General features: G+C 41.1%; 2 protein-coding genes across 3 annotated transcripts; one reads left to right on the forward strand and one right to left on the reverse strand.

The window, feature by feature from the left end:
- Positions 1 to 35: 35 nt before the first annotated feature.
- Positions 36 to 10,260, reverse strand: LOC110975738 (uncharacterized). Of its 2 annotated transcripts, none has more exons than XM_022228485.2 (7): positions 9,714 to 10,260; positions 4,625 to 4,751; positions 4,017 to 4,226; positions 3,846 to 3,913; positions 1,950 to 2,139; positions 1,562 to 1,727; positions 36 to 959 (listed from the first exon to the last, which is right to left on the reverse strand). In XM_022228485.2, exons 1-7 carry the CDS (start codon positions 9,957 to 9,959, stop codon positions 725 to 727), a joined length of 1,242 nt encoding a protein of 413 aa, XP_022084177.2. In that variant the 5' UTR covers positions 9,960 to 10,260; the 3' UTR covers positions 36 to 724. The 2 variants fall into 2 exon arrangements, with proteins under 2 accessions (XP_022084177.2, XP_086999301.1); XM_087143175.1 differs by lacking the exon at positions 9,714 to 10,260 and adding an exon at positions 7,195 to 7,418.
- A 105-nt stretch (positions 10,261 to 10,365) lies between these two features.
- LOC110975737 (outer dynein arm-docking complex subunit 3-like) lies at positions 10,366 to 16,501 on the forward strand. Its single transcript, XM_022228483.2, has 11 exons — positions 10,366 to 10,581; positions 11,656 to 11,855; positions 12,147 to 12,326; positions 12,452 to 12,679; positions 13,102 to 13,224; positions 13,692 to 13,835; positions 14,171 to 14,331; positions 14,605 to 14,761; positions 14,989 to 15,144; positions 15,307 to 15,391; positions 15,559 to 16,501. Exons 1-11 carry the CDS (start codon positions 10,500 to 10,502, stop codon positions 15,684 to 15,686), a joined length of 1,644 nt encoding a protein of 547 aa, XP_022084175.1. The 5' UTR covers positions 10,366 to 10,499; the 3' UTR covers positions 15,687 to 16,501.
- The last annotated feature ends 399 nt before the right edge of the window (positions 16,502 to 16,900 follow it).

Below are 16,900 nucleotides of genomic sequence, written 5' to 3' on the forward strand. Positions count from 1 at the left end.
AATAAAAGACCAAGGGTACTAGACAAAGAACGGCGTAGTGGGTTAAGTATTTATTGTGCAGAAGCTTTTTTTACAAACTCAAAAACAAGCCAGAAAAAATGGCAATTCTAAATGAACTGCCCCAAGCAGAACCACTTCAGAGGCCTAAAACGTGACAGGAGTGATGAATGATGATGTTGAGATAAGCCAGTTCATGTTTAGGGACAAATCATCTCACTATTTCTTTTATTAACTGGAAAAAAGTTTTGCAAGAGAGATATAAGAGCTGAAAATTAAATAAAATCATTGTAGAACTTGCAATAGCAAAAACCCACAAGCATGTGTACCACAAGCATGCCAGCAGCTATCTACAAGACTAAAAAATAGACAAAAGTAATGTTTCCTTTAAAAAGTATCCTCTGCCAAAACGATCTGGTCTTCTTCTTACAACAAGGTTAGTAAAAAGTTGAAAAGTACATCCAGATTATTTCCCTAGTGCAGTGTTTCCGTCACAAATATAATTTTGAGTACTGAGTAAATGATTTTCTGTAAGCATTCTATATCATTAGCTAGCATACTTGCATTTGATGGCAAATGAAATGATTTAATTTTCTTTATTCCCCAAAATATCTTGTAATTCATGCAGTTAGAAAGATGAGGTTACTCCCGGGCAGTAAAACATTTATTTTTTTATTAAGTGGTTATGAAAACTGTTTAAAACTAAACATTATATGGAGATCTATCCCTATTCCCACTCGGGGTGGATGGTGAAGTGTCTGGGGATGGGTCGATGGGGGCGGGTGAACAAGGCAATGGTGTTAGAGACAGGCCCTGTGTGCTTGAAGACAGGCAGGTGATGCCAGGTCTGGTACTCATCCTTGTGGCTGCGGGTGTATGGGGTGAGCAGCTGCAGGCGCCGGTCTACCTGACCTGGCCGCTTGCTGTCCTTCTTTAAGGTGACCGAGGCCACAGGTTTCCCTCTAAAATTGAGAGAAACAAGAAATTGGGTATTTAGTAAACTGTCCGGTATTTGGCCCTAAATGTAGTTTTGTTAACGGTCCTGTGGTATGTGAAATTCTTTTTTTCTCTAAGAAATTTATACTCTGCCAAGACACATCCTGTTTCTTATATGTACATGCACTGTTTTATTTCATTACATTTTCATGTAGAACTTGATTAATTTGCATGTCACTTTTGCCATTTTCCAAGAATTGCTTAAGTCAAATAATTAAATTTGTACATAGCTTATTACATGTATTTTTAATGTAACTTCAAATCAAAATTGAATCAAATCTCCACAGTTCTAAGATCTTAAACTGAACTCTTTCAGACCCCTCCAAGGTCACTAGGATATTTAGATTTTGTAGGACTGGGGAAGGTAGATTTCAACCACTGCTACTTGACCTGTGCCATCAAAACATTGCTCAAAACCCCCAAAAGCGCCAATAGTTCTGCTTCTTGCAGCTCTCTGTGCCATTACCAGCAGGCTTCCCTCGCTGTTTGACTTAATTGGATAAGGGAGGGTGTCTAGAGGGACTATGAGAGAGGATTAATTGGGCTGACATGCACTGACTTAACTTACTTCTTGAGGGCATCCATGACCTGTTGTAGTCTCGTCCCATCACAGATCTTGCAGGTCCCCTGGCCTTTGTCATCGGCATGGATCTGGTGGTCAGAGATCACTTTCTTAGCGCCCATCAGCTTGCTACCGGCCAGTGAACCGAAAAACTCAATGGCCACCTCTCGATCTGAGAACAAAGCAGTTATTTGCAAGCGATGAACACATGTTTGGTTGAAGGTGCTGGAAAAGAGAGTACTTTGTATTTATCAACATCAGATACAGTATTCGCGAATGCAGGATGCAAAGGATCCTGGGTTTGAATGCAACCCAAGTGAGCCAAGACAGTCATTCTCGAAAGCTTTCTGAAAGCATCCAGTGTGATGCATTTATGTCAGTGAAGGGCAAATACCTCTCTCATTGGCAGTTTGAAGCCAGTTCTCCACAGCCTTCTTGGCGTCAGGCTGGAGGGTGTGGCCAAGTGTCCTGTCCAGGTCAGCCGCTGTCATGGCATTGCTGATGATCTTAGTGTCACTTATCCCAGCCGTTTTCAACCAGTTCTGGGCTGCAGGCAGGGCCCTGGGCTTGAGATTACGTGACAGCTGAAAAAGAGAATGGAACAAAAAGTTTTCAAATTCGACATTGTGCTACTGGAAAAACTTTTGCTTACAAGTCAAGCCAAAAAAGATACAGATGTCTCAAATCAATTCACAAATATTACTTCTGTTAACCAGGCCATATGCAGCAGTGTTAAGATCATCGTCCTCTAAAATATTCCGTTTCCCAATTTTATTCAGAATTCATAAATACCTCAGACACTCTCGATATTTAACAACGCGCAACTTGAGCGTGCATTTACATTTGATAATGCCCGCTGAGAAGTGATGATGCTCGCTCCATTAAAAAAAACGTTCTCACACCTGGATACGAGACAGTTTACTCCATCCCTATTGGTCAAGAATCTGCGTACAACGAAGCACACAGAACGTGACACGCGCGTACTAAACAATACATCAGGAGATTCTATTGGACAGTTTGCAAAAGGAATATATCATAAAATGGATGGGGGTGTTCAAGAAAAAGAAGGTGAAATTGTAGAATGAAATCGTTCAAAATCCATCATATAAACACTTCTTTTGGCTCTCTAAATAAAAAGGTACATGTATTTATGAATGGGAATTAACATGTGCTTGACTAGTCTTAGACTAACGTTTAAGACCTTGCTCAGGAGACAGAATGCTGATAATGCCCTCGCCTGCCTGGAGCATGAGTCCCGTCCATTCTCCCGAGCTGGTCTTATCCGGTCCAGCCAAGCACATATTCATTCCCTAACTAATTACCAGAATCAAATGGAATCACTGTTTGTCCCTGCAAGTCTTCATTAAACTAGAATGATTAAAGATAATCATTTACATTCCATGATGGAGAAGATCAGGAACAAAGCCATAGGATTACAAGTTGTTCGGGATCAAGCCCCCACACACCTAATATGTTTCAGGGTCCATAACCACTGGACCATGGTACATGTACCCTATACTGAAAGAAGCCTTTTGTAAATGGGCTCCCAGAGTTACCGCTGTGTATGTTTGTCAGCACCTTCCCACGTTGCAATCAGCAAAGACCTTGACTTTGCTCCTGGCAGACTTTTCAGATTCTGCTTTGCCTTTAATTTATAACTTGTTTGCTGCTGTTATCTAGTTACAAAATCAACTTGTCACTGTATGTCACTGATTGAGTTATTGCACTACATGTACCTGTGCTTTTTGAGATACAAAGCAACCTCTCTGGTTGAGTGAATATGGCATCTACCCTCACTAACACATGACTAACCAGCATTCGGGCAAATTTCATGGCACTGCTTAAGCAAAGAAATATTGTTTAAGTGTGAAAAACCTTGCTTGACAAATCAGGTTGCCAGCCTTGTGATGTACATGTATATTGCTTTGGAATGGTATTTACCTGTATTTTGGTCAGCATGACAATCACATAAATTTGAGCTGGTAACTTCCGTTTATTAAGCAAGGTTTTTTCGTGCTTGAGCAAATTCTGAGCTTAAGCAGCTTTATGAAATTGGCCCCAGGTGGTTGGTTTGAGTCCAATGCGAGTTTTCTATGGGGATTTGACTTGTTTCATTTACCAGCTGTACCAGCTGCGGAAACAGCTTTTGGAAAGCGACAGTAAATCCTGCTATTGTCCAGTTTGCCTGTTGCATACCCAGGAAAAGTCTGTCAGCAAACAAACGACTTGAGGTTGGGACGGGATATGATCCACATCTACATCTAATCGGGATTTGACTTGTTTCATTTACCTGGGTATTGAAGTCTGAGTTCCCTGCTTGTTTCATCGGCGATCGGGGCACAGCAGGTAACTTGGGAACTGTTTGAGGAACAAACCAAAGAAATGTTACAACATGCAAAGAAAACATCCCTCCTATAAAATTCAACGTCTCATGCATCTTTCACATCTTCCAGGTACTCGCCTCCAGGTGTGGGAGCCTTGTTGCCGGCAGCTGACGCTTGCTTCAACTCTTCCTCCATGTCCTTCTCCCGGGAGTGTTTGAGCATGCCGTAGGGAGGCACGTGGTGGGTGGTGGAGGTGCGTGCCATCCGACGAGACGGCAGGAGGGACGGGCTCATCCCACGCAGCTTGCCCACTTCCTTCAGGACATCATTGCCGCTGGTGCTTGTGTCTGTAAGATATGCATGTCAAAAGTTGAGTTTGGATACATAATAGGAGTAATTATGAATTTGGAGCCAAAAACCTAGGAGAAGATTTGGCCGATCAGTGTCATCCTGCATTAGTCAAATGGAGGTTCTGCATTGCTGACATCTCAATGGCATCTCCACGGCTGCTTTTTTTTTATTTAATGGCCGTGTTAACACGTAACCTTTAGTGCAGAATAATGATTTTTCACCAATTTAAATTGTTCACCAGTTGACTTTGAAGATCGATTGGAAGACAGATTAGAAGGTACTGTCTAAATCATATCGCCCAATCCGTCTAAAATAAAGTATGTTTATAGTGAACAGTTCAATATAGGTTGGACAGCATACATGTATCTACATGTATTTAGGTACATGTACATACATTTCCGTTCACCATTGATGTCTTCATAGAAGCGCTGCTTGCTGTCCAACAGTAGCCTCTCCTGCTGCTGCTGGTAGGAAGGATCGTCCACTATTAAACGTGTAGGTACCTTCCAGTTCATGAACATCTAGTTCAAAGAAAAGGTCATACGTCAGAGTTACAGTTGCTTTGTAAAATTTGTTCGAAGTAAAAGGCATTAGCCCTGTAGTGTAAGTACATGTACTCGCAGACAGAGAACCAGTCTATACCGGTGTGGGTAAACTTTATCCTGCGAGGGACATGGATTATGGTTTCTGCTTGTCAGTTCATGAGCAACAAAAGAGGGATAATCCGTGCTGTACATTTACATCTTTACATCGGTACCAGCTGCGGAAACAGCTTTTGGAAAGCGACAGTAAATCCTGCTATTGTCCAGTTTGCCTGTTGCATACCCAGGAAAAGTCTGTCAGCAAACAAACAACTTGAGGTTGGGACGGGATATGATCCACATCTACTCAGCTACTTCACAGCCTTTTTGGAATCCCAGATAATCAGTTGAATATTGTCTTGTATTTGATCTGAAGTCCTATAGAGTACCGAGGTGAATACGTCACGCGCACATTTAGTGTGTAAAAGGCATGAGCGCATGAACCAACACGTGCGCGTACTCCATTCGTTTGCACTGCACTTTCTGGTTCACAGTGCCGTCACACTTCGGTACTCTATTGTGTGCCACTATGAAAAGAGAGCATTCTGGTTCACTGCAAATCCTTGTAGTTTTCTGTGAGTAAATTTCACAGTAAATGTCAAGGTTTTTCAGGAACATGTATGTGCCTGCCAGATTAAAGTGTATTTGAGGAATGTAATTGCAGGTCAGATTGACTTCAACCAAATTCTGTGACACGTTTTGGCGAAAATGTTATGTAGATGCAGTATTTTGCACCATTCTGATAACAAATCATTGCAGTATTGGCTGGATTGGAGTTGATTAGTCACAACCCTCCCAACTTTGGGGTTTTATTTAGCCTTGAATTGTTCTGTCCACTCGGTGTCTTAGGAACCAGACCACAACAAGCCACTGGTTCACTGTACACCAGTTGTCATGGTTCCCACCCACTTAATTCTGTTTATATATCACAATGGTAGCTGACTACTTGTACAGTGTACTCCCTGACTGTCAGGTGAGCCCCGCCTGGGGCCCGTCTGTACAAACATACAAATATTTACACTCAACTTTTGAAGCGTAGTCTGGTTTACAGGCTCAAAGAACACTCTTCTCTCTGTGTATAAACAGACTGGAGGTTGTAATTGAATGCAGCAACTATTTTTCTCCATTTTGATTCCTACATTATTGAAATGTCAAACTCTGTGTGTTTTTTTTTATATGTTTTTTTTGTTTTGTTTTTTTTTGAAGGGGTGAGGGAGCAAATTCTCTGTTTTATTTTATCTATGAAATGACGATTTCTGCTCCGGCATGTTCTTTGGGGCACTTTCTTAAACAATACCAGAGATGTCATTGCTCATAATTATTTTGTTTGGAAATGAAAAGGGTTTCTATCTCAACCCCTCCAAGTAATGAAATACACCTCTCCACTTATTCAGCTGGATTGAGGAAATTATTGACATGATTTATCCAGAACAGAAAGACCTCAAGTCCCAAAGTTCACAGATCTTTTGTTATGTTGCACTTCACCGGTTTGTCCGTCATGAGTGTTACTTGACACTCACAAAAACCGTATCAATGTATCCTTTCCAACACTGCCATTTATAATTTATTAATCTGATAGCAAATGTGCAAAGTTCATACAGCACAATAGAATCATATCAAAGCGTGAAAACTGAATACCGTGCATTTTAAATATCCATCCTTGTTTTAGCGACCTGACGGAGTAGATCAAAGACAAATAATGGAAATTACGAGTTAATTTCAACATCCGATTGCATATATATTGTAAATGTACATGTATTTGGCAAAATACGCCCAGACTTTAATGGAAGACTTACAGTGAACAGTAAATCCTCTTCATGTTGTGTGCTTTGGCTTTGTTTTATTTATGTTGTACTTTTTAATGTTCTTCGGTTGTTGTCAACATTTGTTTTAATTTGAGTTTCAAAAATGGGTTTTGTCAGATATTTATTTTGTTTGTGTGTTTTTGTGGTAGTAAATGCCTTCCAAGAAAGGAACTAAAATTGCATAAATGTGATTTATTTTTGTTGATTTTCACTTATTATTATATTGTCCTGTTTCTTGAAAATTCATGCAGAGTTGGGTTATTGATGAAAACCTTGACTTTCCTGTTTTCCCAAACTGATTTTGTATTTATTAGCAAAAAGAACATCGGTAACAGAAGTCACAATTTAAAGACACGTTAATTCTTTTGTATAAATCAATCACGAGGTGTAATGTTGATTTCTTTAACATGTTCCCATGCATATATCACACGCATCAAAAACAGTATAATTTTGTTCAATATCTAGCATGTCCCAATTCGTGCAAGATGGATGATCGATGATCAACCAAAAGAAGACAGCACACGACCCCACGGTCAACAGCTGATAACTTGGTAATCTACAAAGATTACACCACCTACCGGTTCGGGCGCGGTAGCCATTACACCCGTCAGTCAAGTTTGCAGTCACTCAGTCCAAAAGCAAATCCACAAAAGTGGTCACATTCTGTGTCAAAAACGGACTTTTTTCGCACACCTAGTTGAAGCTTTTGATTCGAAGCTCTAAACCATGTAGTCGTATCAAGGCACGCGCACGTACGTAACGTTCAATGTGATCCAGCTGTTCGAGTCGGTGGGTAATTGTGGTCCCGTTGCTAGGGGTACGGGTACGGTGCGTTGGCCCGGGTCGGCGGTGAATGAAGGGCATGCACTCCGTGGGGTCATGGGTGCATTGAAGCGAGGGGAACAATCCTTGAATTCGAGCAGATGCAGTCGATCGAACTTCAGTGATTCTTTATTCGCTACTTATTCTTGTTTTTCTTTGTTACGGTGGTCAGTGGCCCCTCACTTTACTACAGTCCCGCATAAAATTATGCTCCGTGTAACTTTGGATGTTTTAACTTAAAATTTCAAAACGTTGTCACGGAATGTTTTTATTCCTAAAAGTTATCGAAGGCATTTTAAATTATGACTCCTGTACATTGATTGGCTAGGACTGTAAAACTTGAGATTTATTCTTATTACTGGTATTACAAAATGCAAATTGGTCGCATCTCAAGTATACTAAAAAGAAAAATATTCGCGCCCGTTTTCTGCACGCAATTTAAATGAACTAATGAGCAGTTCGTCAAAAATATAAAATGACATTTCAGGAACCTTATATTAATAAAAATAATGATTTGGTCAGTGGGTTGCAAATTCGTGTTTATTCGCCTTTATCAGCGTCGATATTGGATAACTATAGTGCTCTGCATTCATTGAATGTATTGAAATGTCTGTATTTTTTTTTCGTTTTATTATGTTGGTTTTTTTTTCATTTCGTCATGAAACTGTTGTTCTGATTGGATGTTTTTATCGTCTGTAGGTTTTTATACAGGGTACAGATATCTGTTCATTTTTCAAGACGTTTTGTTTTCTTTCTTAGAGTGCATCAAAATTGATCCTCCCCCCTACTCAGTGACCAAATTTGTTTTTATGTCAGTTAACTCTTGGCCTTTTAAAATGGTTGCATCATGGTCGCATGATATCGACTGAGATGGTTTTCGTTGGAAGCGTCCTGGCATCTGGAGTTTTACGTACATAGTTTGAGTCCTTTTTGTGTACAACTTTCGGGAGTATCTAGTTGAATGGATTTGATTAAGTCCAGGTGTCCTAAAGTTTTGACCACTGTTACGGAGACCGATAATGCACGAATCAGTATTGCTGCACACCAGTCCCGTATCCCGCTGTCACGTTGCCATCCTCCAAAAGTCTTGTTGCATAATCCCCACGATTCCTAGCCCTCTCCTTCCCCGGCCTGTTATATGGCGCCATCATTATCGTCATTCTTGCATGATTTACGTGAGAAGTGACTTGCCTCCTAAATTGCTTTATAGCCATGAAAAACTGTATCTGTTACCTACTATACGTCCCATGTCCTTGAAGTAATTCGGTTCTGGTATTATGTTATCAGGATTGCATGGAAAAAAAGTGTCTTTGCCTCCTACAAAGATGCATTTCAGTATAGGAAGTTTATTTCATCTCGTAAAACAGCTTGGCCACAATCAAGAGGCAGTGCCATTGCCGTCTATTAACCCCATAGTAAATCCGTTTAATCAAATATTCATTATATGCAATGTATATTTAAAGGGGTTGTAATACAGAACACGAGTTTACACAAGACGACGCTGCTGATCTGACAATAAACAAATAACCATTGTAAACAGTGGTGTATGATGTCTGTAACTTGGCCATGCATCAGATGGCTGGGCTGGGGATGGACGGCATGGCATCGTGTACGCCCCTCGTTGCTGCGTACATTTTACTCAAGTGAGCACAGCCGTTTCTAGCCTTTTTTGCAATTTGATAATTCATTGGAATCAAGTTTAGCTTTGGCATTGGCTTTAAAACGTTACAGGCCTACCTCCGCGCGCAACGCAGGTTCCAGTTGATCCTATTTAGTTTGGTTCAAAATGATGTGAGAGGTCACAGGTAGAGCTGTTAATTTTTTTTTTCGTTTCATTTTCGAAAAGAGTGGGCCCTTCTTGGCGTTTACAATAAAGAGTGTCATAGAGGAAATTCCATTTCCATTCTTAAATTGTTAGAACGAGGACAAAATACAGTACAACAAACAAATATGTATACGCGCGCATGCAGAAATCGGCTTTTTGCACCAAAGATGATTTATATAATAATAAGCTATTCAGAACTGATGAAGCTGCAATATAGCATAATGGTCACAGTGGGTTAACTGTGACTTAAACATGAGTTTTGTAAGTTTCTGGTTTCAACATAAAGCTAGTTGATACAAAGTGAATCGCGATTTCGTATCAATCACCTCGGCGGTAGGCCTACTCTTTAATCTGGGAGTAGGCACCAGCACGATGTGTACATGCAAGTGTAACAAGTGCATGATTCTTACATATAGGCCTACTGTAGGCCTATTTAAGAAAGAAGCTTACGTGAGATGGATGTGGGTTATTTCTCCTGGTGACGGAGCATGGTCGAGGCTGTGATGGCTTGACGGTCTTCGGGGAATAGTCCACCTCGTAGATGCTGGCCAAGCGCTCGGTAAAATACCCACCGCTCCCCGTCTTCCGCGGCCGGAACAGCACGGACCCGCTGCTCTCGTGCTGCTCACGGATCTGCTTGGCCATTGCTGTAGCTTCCACTGGACTAGACTTCTCGTTGTTGGTCTTTTCAGTCATTGTCTCCCTCAAAATCCACTCACCGCGGAGATGTTTGAGAGGTTTTTTTGGTCCTCTTTGGAAGTTGCGCTATGCATCTACATCCTCAAAGTAAACTTTTGTTGACAGTTCGGCGCGGTAACAATGATGCCTGTTTTGCATATAATTAGTGAGCAGCGCCCTCGTGTGTGTGGTCCACATGAAAAACGCCCTCTTGAAGAATAATGCTCGATTTCCTCTGAAAATCTGTTAAAATGTTAAAAATGACATTTGTATTGTAAATTTTGCGTGCAAATAGGTTTTTAATCAAGTCAAACTGATTACTGATGAAAATCGAACCGTTTCGTTCACTTAGCTAATGGAAATGACATTGACAGTAGTTGCTATGGACCAAGTGTATACGTAAACAAACGCCTATTCTGATTTTGCGCAGTAGGCAACTTCTGCTTTGCGCACAAAGAACGTGAAGATTTTTTGTGGCTTGAGTTGCTGCTCATCACGAGTTGGGAACGCCAAAACCTGTCTTAATTATTGACTTTGGAAGACGGTTAGTGAACCAAAATGCCAGTTACTGGCAAAAACCAGAGTAATGCTCCGATAACGGAGCAGATTTCAGAAATCACTCGTAAAATAGCTTTGCTGGGTGAGTACGATTTTGTTCATTTTACTGATTCAGGCCTTGTCGTCATGCTCGTATTGATATTTAATGTTTGGTACTTCCTATCCTAGGACATGTAGGACTTACTCCCAGTTATATTAACCTACCTGTTTACTTGTGTGAGATACATGTAGATCTCATTTTTACTCAATGTGCCCATGACTGGCCTGTAACTCGGCTGGAATTTATTCATTGTCAATTTATAAAACATGTTTGTACGTACAGAAGTGTTTTCCACAAATTATTGGGCCTAGGCCTACGCCCCACTGTGTCCTTTGCCTGCACCACTCTTACACAAAATACAATCAAGCATGAGCCTAATGAGGGTCCTAAGCTATGGAATTCTCTACACGTCTCTGTAAAGGATAGGAGCCTCATGGAATCTACAAATATTCAAACAAAAATATAAGGCTAACTTATTAACTGGGTAGGCCCTAGGCCTATATAAATTCTGCTTAATTATATTCCGTTTGTATGTCTTACAGGGTTAGAGCCTAGTCCTACTGTTTTCTTAGTGTCTAGTTTAATGTTGTAATCACTGTGTTGTTGTAATGATGTGTATTATTCCTAATTGGGCTTCCTACTCGACAAGCACTGCTTCTGAGGGACTCCATCCACATTCATCCTTCTTGTTATATCTTTTGTACATACCTATAGTTATGTGGAAAAAGAAAGAAAGAAATGAATGAACCAAGTCCTGCAAGTTAACTTTCAGATTACGCCTTAAAGGCTATTCTCATTCATCCATTATGCCCACTCATCTTTTCATAGTTTCCTTAAAAAAGTGGTCTGCATACAATATGAACAAAGATAAAGTTTCCTCTGGTCAAATGAGTAAGGCTTAGGCCTAGGCCCATCCATTTTTGGTTTTACAACAGATGTATATCGATGAGAGAACCTTCAGCAGGATTACTGTAGTTCATTGTTGGAAAAACTAAGCACTTGCACAAACTTGTAATGAAATAAGTTCTTGGATATGTTAGAAAAAGAATGTTGCACGAATTTCATTTCCTGAGTTTATTCACCTGTGACCATCAACTAATTATTTTGCACAACCAGATGGTGATCGTAAAGCATACTACGAGAGCTCGCAATGGACAATCAACCAAAACCGAGAGACCATCAGCAAACTACGCAAGGAGAACAAGATGCTGCACAAGCGTCTAGCCGACAGCAAGGCTGGGGATGAGAGGGTCATCAACACAGCCTTCAAGGACCGCAATGTTGAGAGGGCTTCCCTCAGAGGCAAATCAGGAAAGGTAATTCAAGTCAGAAACTCAGTTATTGGTTTTAAATTCATCTAATCTCAAATTTAGAATGACATACTTTTTTTAATGCAGTGGAAAAAAAAATTGCCAAAATTCCTTCAAACTCATTTTGTGGGGATTTATTGGTACATTTGACAAGTTTAAACAACAAGCCTACTTTCTACTAACCAAAGCACCTGCTTACAAAAAATGGGTAGTTAACACTGTGTTTCCATTTTTGATGGTGCATCATCAAGCCTAGCAGTTGCTTTCATTGTTTCTTAAACATCTCTGTCACAACAGGAAGCGATACTCAACATGGACCAGAAGGTGTGCGAGGCCAAGAAGCGATTGAATTACGAGAATGCCCAGACAATGAAGATGCAGAAGAAACTGACTGAGCTGGAGACACAGTTGGCCCAGATGAGGAAAGATGCCTCGGATGCAGAGGCCATGGATGCGGGCACCTCGGAGGAAGCAATGGTCAGTTGAGGATTCCCATGTCTTACCTACCTTTTTGTAATTTCATGAGCCTGTAGCTTCTGTCTTCGTTGAGATGGTAGGTGTTTGTTTTCATCATCTGTCTGTCCATTCATTAAAAAAAACAGACCTTGCGCTCACTAGAGAACCGTCTGGACAAGGCCCTCTTGAAGCTACACGAGGCGGAGCACATCAACCGCACCTACCTGGCCATCAAGGACCAGATGGTCAAGGACAGCCTGACCTTTGGCAATGACCTGGATGATATGGAGGCGGAGATCGAGAAGCAGAAGCAAGAGCTGAAAGACCTGCAGACTATGAACCGCGACGCCCAGATCTCCCGTGACCAAGCCAAGGTGAGTGATGTTCAGAGTGCTGGCAAGACCCTTCATAATTAGCAACAACAGCTTTCTAGCCTAATCACGAAAGAGCTTTTAAAAATTAAACCAATGTGTAAGGATTAGATCTGTAAAGGTTTTAATTTTTCTTTCACTATCTTAAAATAACCTTAATTTGAAAAATTAAACCTGAAATCAAACATACGTCATGAATCAAAGGTTGCCCAGAAAAATGTAATCTGTTGAGTGTGAGATTTTCTGTCTGTTAATGGTTGAGATGTATCATATCTGCATCAATTTCCCAAAATATGTAAAATTATTCACTTTATAGTAACCACACAGGGAGAGCAACTCATTTTTAGGTTATATGAGCACCAAGGTAATAAGGAACAATCAAGTTCTAATTCAAGATGTCCCCATCTCTAATTGGTTGTATGCAGGCCGAGCTCGCCAAGCATGAGGAGACCGTCTACCGTGAGAAACGAGAACGAGAGGAAGCCCTGACTGACCTCAGGAAGCAAGCCGAAGAGAAAAAAGCCCACGCTGAGAGAGTGGAGAGACGGGTAAGTGTCTTGTCTAGTCTAGTCTAGTCTTGTCTTCGAGGATCTTTTGCTTTCATAAAATTGCAAGCCTCACTGTCCAGGGTGACCTGGCTTGTGAACATCTTCAACTTGATCTCAGCAGACTCGGCGCCTATATCAATTGTTTGGACATCAGCACCAAATGAAGCTGTCTGCCTTCGGCCTTCCAAGGCATGAAATTCACACGAGTCTGGAAGTATAAATCAAGTGTCTGCCAAAACAGCAATCTGATTGATCAGAAATTATGTTAATGCGTATTTGGAAGTTTTCATGAATAATTAATTCCATGAGGTCAAAGAATGACCATTTTTGTCTCACAAAGAGCATGAGTAAAAGTACTTTAGCTTTCAAGGATTATAATTCAAGAACTGAAACCAGTTGCCGGGAATTGAAAGCCCCTAAACCAGTTAGCTTTTCACTGATTGCAACGTCTTTTCATCTTACCACAGCTTCACCGAGCTTCCATCCAGCACGATGAGCTCACTGCTGAGCAGAAGCAGTTGATCAGTGGAGAGGAACAGGAGAAGAAGATTGGCTCCTACGAGGAAGCCTTCCTTGCCATCAAGGATGCAACAGGGGTCAGTGACCTCCAGGTTAGTCACTTAATTGTCCTCAGACGCTGTCAACTGGGTGCTTTCTACCATCCCTACATACCTAGCGGGTACCTAGCGATTACTGTACTGGGCATAAAATGCAAAGTCTCAAACACATCAGTATCCAAGTGGCTGTATCAAATACATGTACTAAATCACTCTTGTACCAGCTTGGCATTTGAAGCTGATTTTTATCGGCTTCGAATTGCGAGATCAAATTTCTTATGTGGACAGAAGTCTTCACATTTAAACAAAGACACCTTAGAACCTGTTTGAGTCACAATTGAAATGCAAGAAAACTTGAACTGATGGCCAACCTCTCATTGCTGCACTAGGAGGTTGTGTTGCGGTTCGAGTCGCAAGAAGAAACCACAAAGCACCTCGAGGATCTCAAGGACAGCGGGGAGAAGCAGGTGAATCGTCTCAAAGAGGAGAAGGCCAAGCTACAGCGAGAGTTTGAGGAGATGAAGTACTCAGGGGAGGCGAGATTATCTAGGTGAGTTAGCAACCCCCCCCCCCATTCTACTGTTCACAGTTAGTAACAAAATGTACTCGACATGGTATGCATGAAAAATGATGACGGTCTGTCGTTACTTGCAACAACTGACAAAAAAAGTGTACACTGGCTGTTACTTTGAAGAAATAATTGATAATTCCTAACTCTGTGAACCCATAGAATTCTATTCAAAACTTTACAAGAGAACTTGGTTTACACTGTCCAATGGGAAAGATAATTCTGTAATTAAATTGGCTCTTTCTTTTGTCACAGTGGACAGAGGATGCTGGAGCAATTCCAGGCCCACTTGAAGAACGAGGAGGACCGAAGGACGACCTCCCAAGACAAACTGGACAAGTCCAGTAAGATCCTGGTCAACGTCAAGTCAGGAGTGGAGCATCTAGCTGACAAACTGCAGCACCTCAAAGCTGTACGTCAATAGTTCGCTATTCTTTGATTCTGCCAAATCTGTTTTAAGTTTGATTTCAAATGATTGAAATAATGTTCTGCTAACTGTTTGTAGAGCAGTCAATCAGATACCCTAGAAAACTCAGTATTCAAGGACAAATTTTTTCTGTCACAACAAACTCAGTGCCTTTCTTTGCAAACAACCAATGACGTGTCAGTGACTGTGATCTGTTCATTTTTTTCCCGCAGAGCAAAGGTCACGTTCCCCAGGCTCAGCTATCTCCAACATCTGATGAGTTTGTCTTGGACCTCCTGTCGACCTGTGAGGAGAAGCTCCTGAAATTGATGGAGGACCTCGATGGGCAAGACGTGGACGAGACTCTCCAGCAAATGGAAGAAGAGGAGGTAAAACGTTTTGTCCAATTTATCAGTTATCGGCAATTTGGTGAAATCTGCAGGGCAGTGTTGCCTCAAACTATCTAGCATCTGATTTTTCTTCCATGTTTTTTTTTAGAAATGCTGTCATTTCTCTTACTCTCTTCTCTGACTTGACACAATTTCTTCCAGTTCCATGTGGGTATCGAGGGCCAAATGCCTCAATACAACACACGAATCAAGCTTGCTGCCATCTCAAGAGACACTGCATATGATGGTAGGTGCTGTTAACTTGCCTTTAATGCTTCAACCAATTTCAAAAGACCCAATTTGCTCAGTTATATATTTTCATTCTTTTAAATGCAATATATTACATAATGAGAGCATCATCTACATGAACTGAATTGTCAGACGAAAATTGACAATACATTTTTGAACGTGCAGATGATGATGAAAGCGGCGATGATGAAGACATCATCACAAGGAGCCAACTCAAGAAGCAGGCCCAAACACTAGTGGACTCCAAGACCAAGAAACACAAGGTCCGCGCCCGCAAGAAGAAGGGCAAGTAGAGCCCTCAACGAATGCTCCTTCCCCAAGCAGAACTGACATTGAGTCACCAGGGCACCAGACTTGTCCATCACCTCTCAGCTTCTCTCCCATGGAATTAAAAGTTTTGCCCAGTTCTGTTGCCTCTATTGTGTATATACTGTAGTGTTAAAATGATCACATGTACATTTTATTAATCTGTAAGAATTGAGACATGACTAGAACATTTACTTTGCAAAGTGTAGTTCTATTCCCAATCGTGGCATTTATAAAAAAAAAAAAACCAAGATTTATGGGAAGTAAATTTGAGCCAAGAATTTCTGCCGGGCTGTTTTGCCAGCGCGAAGGTTTGTTGTCGGTCTTCTCTAACGATTTCGCAGTTCTGTGGTTTGGGTGTTACATTTTTTGACAGGCGGAGTTGTAGGAGAGGATACATCATTCAGTCATAAACATTTGTATGTCTTAAAACGCTCCGAAAGCGTGGTTCCCCATTGTGTGACACCCATATTTTGTTATAAAAATAGTTGCGTCTAACAAGTTGAAAGTGCTTTTGTCCAAATGTGTAAATATCGAAAAAAATTCGTGGAAAGTGTCGTTCGATAATAAGCATAAATGTATTTCAAATGGGTGTTTTGGGGTGTAAGCATACAGGATGTAGCAGGGTTTGTTATGGACGTACATTTGCATGCAGGTGCATGTACATGTATTTGTGCGTGAATGCTGTGACAATATCCGTCCATGGCGATGACAGAATTCAGGTCTGTGTTTATGTACATACGTAAGCCTACAGCTTTGAACATTCAAAAGATTTTAATAAAAGAAAATATGTTGCTGTCGACCTGATGTTTTTACTTCGCGAGTCATCATCATGTAAGTCACGCAGAGTTTGTTTTATTTAACATAAAGAAATTTTGCATGTATTTCCAGTGGTCTGTGAGACTTGATGTTTTCATCACAAAAGTACGTTTAACCCTAACCCTCCTCAATCCTTCACCTGTTGGAGGATTGAGGAGGGTTAGGGTTAACTCGAGCCGTTCTGGATGGTGAAAGTCGTAATAAAATTAAAGAACATGTGTATCCACGTGAACAGTTTAGGTGGTACGCGCGCGTTACATTCCTGTTCGATCAATCCGGTTCGTGTGACGTTACTTCAGTTTAAACCACGCCCACTGCGCAAGCACTGCATATAGAGTTACATGCACTGGTCGCCGTTTACATGGAACCGTGGAACCTGGAG

The sequence above is a fragment of the Acanthaster planci genome, linkage group LG11 (genome assembly GCF_054643075.1).
Source record: "Acanthaster planci isolate LZ-2023a linkage group LG11, COTS_SCS, whole genome shotgun sequence".
Lineage (NCBI taxonomy): Eukaryota > Metazoa > Echinodermata > Asteroidea > Valvatida > Acanthasteridae > Acanthaster > Acanthaster planci.

Coding starts and splice junctions, on each gene's coding strand:
- LOC110975737 (XM_022228483.2), top strand. CDS start 10,500: ATGCCAGTTACTGGCAAAAACCAGAGTAATGCTCCGATAACGGAGCAG. Junction 12,327..12,451: donor GCACCTCGGAGGAAGCAATG/GTCAGTTGAGGA, acceptor TAAAAAAAACAG/ACCTTGCGCTCACTAGAGAA. Junction 12,680..13,101: donor TCTCCCGTGACCAAGCCAAG/GTGAGTGATGTT, acceptor GGTTGTATGCAG/GCCGAGCTCGCCAAGCATGA.
- LOC110975738 (XM_022228485.2), bottom strand. CDS start 9,959: ATGACTGAAAAGACCAACAACGAGAAGTCTAGTCCAGTGGAAGCTACA. Junction 2,140..3,845: donor ACTCAGACTTCAATACCCAG/GTAAATGAAACA, acceptor TCTCTTTTTCAG/CTGTCACGTAATCTCAAGCC. Junction 1,728..1,949: donor TCAAACTGCCAATGAGAGAG/GTATTTGCCCTT, acceptor CTTTGTTCTCAG/ATCGAGAGGTGGCCATTGAG.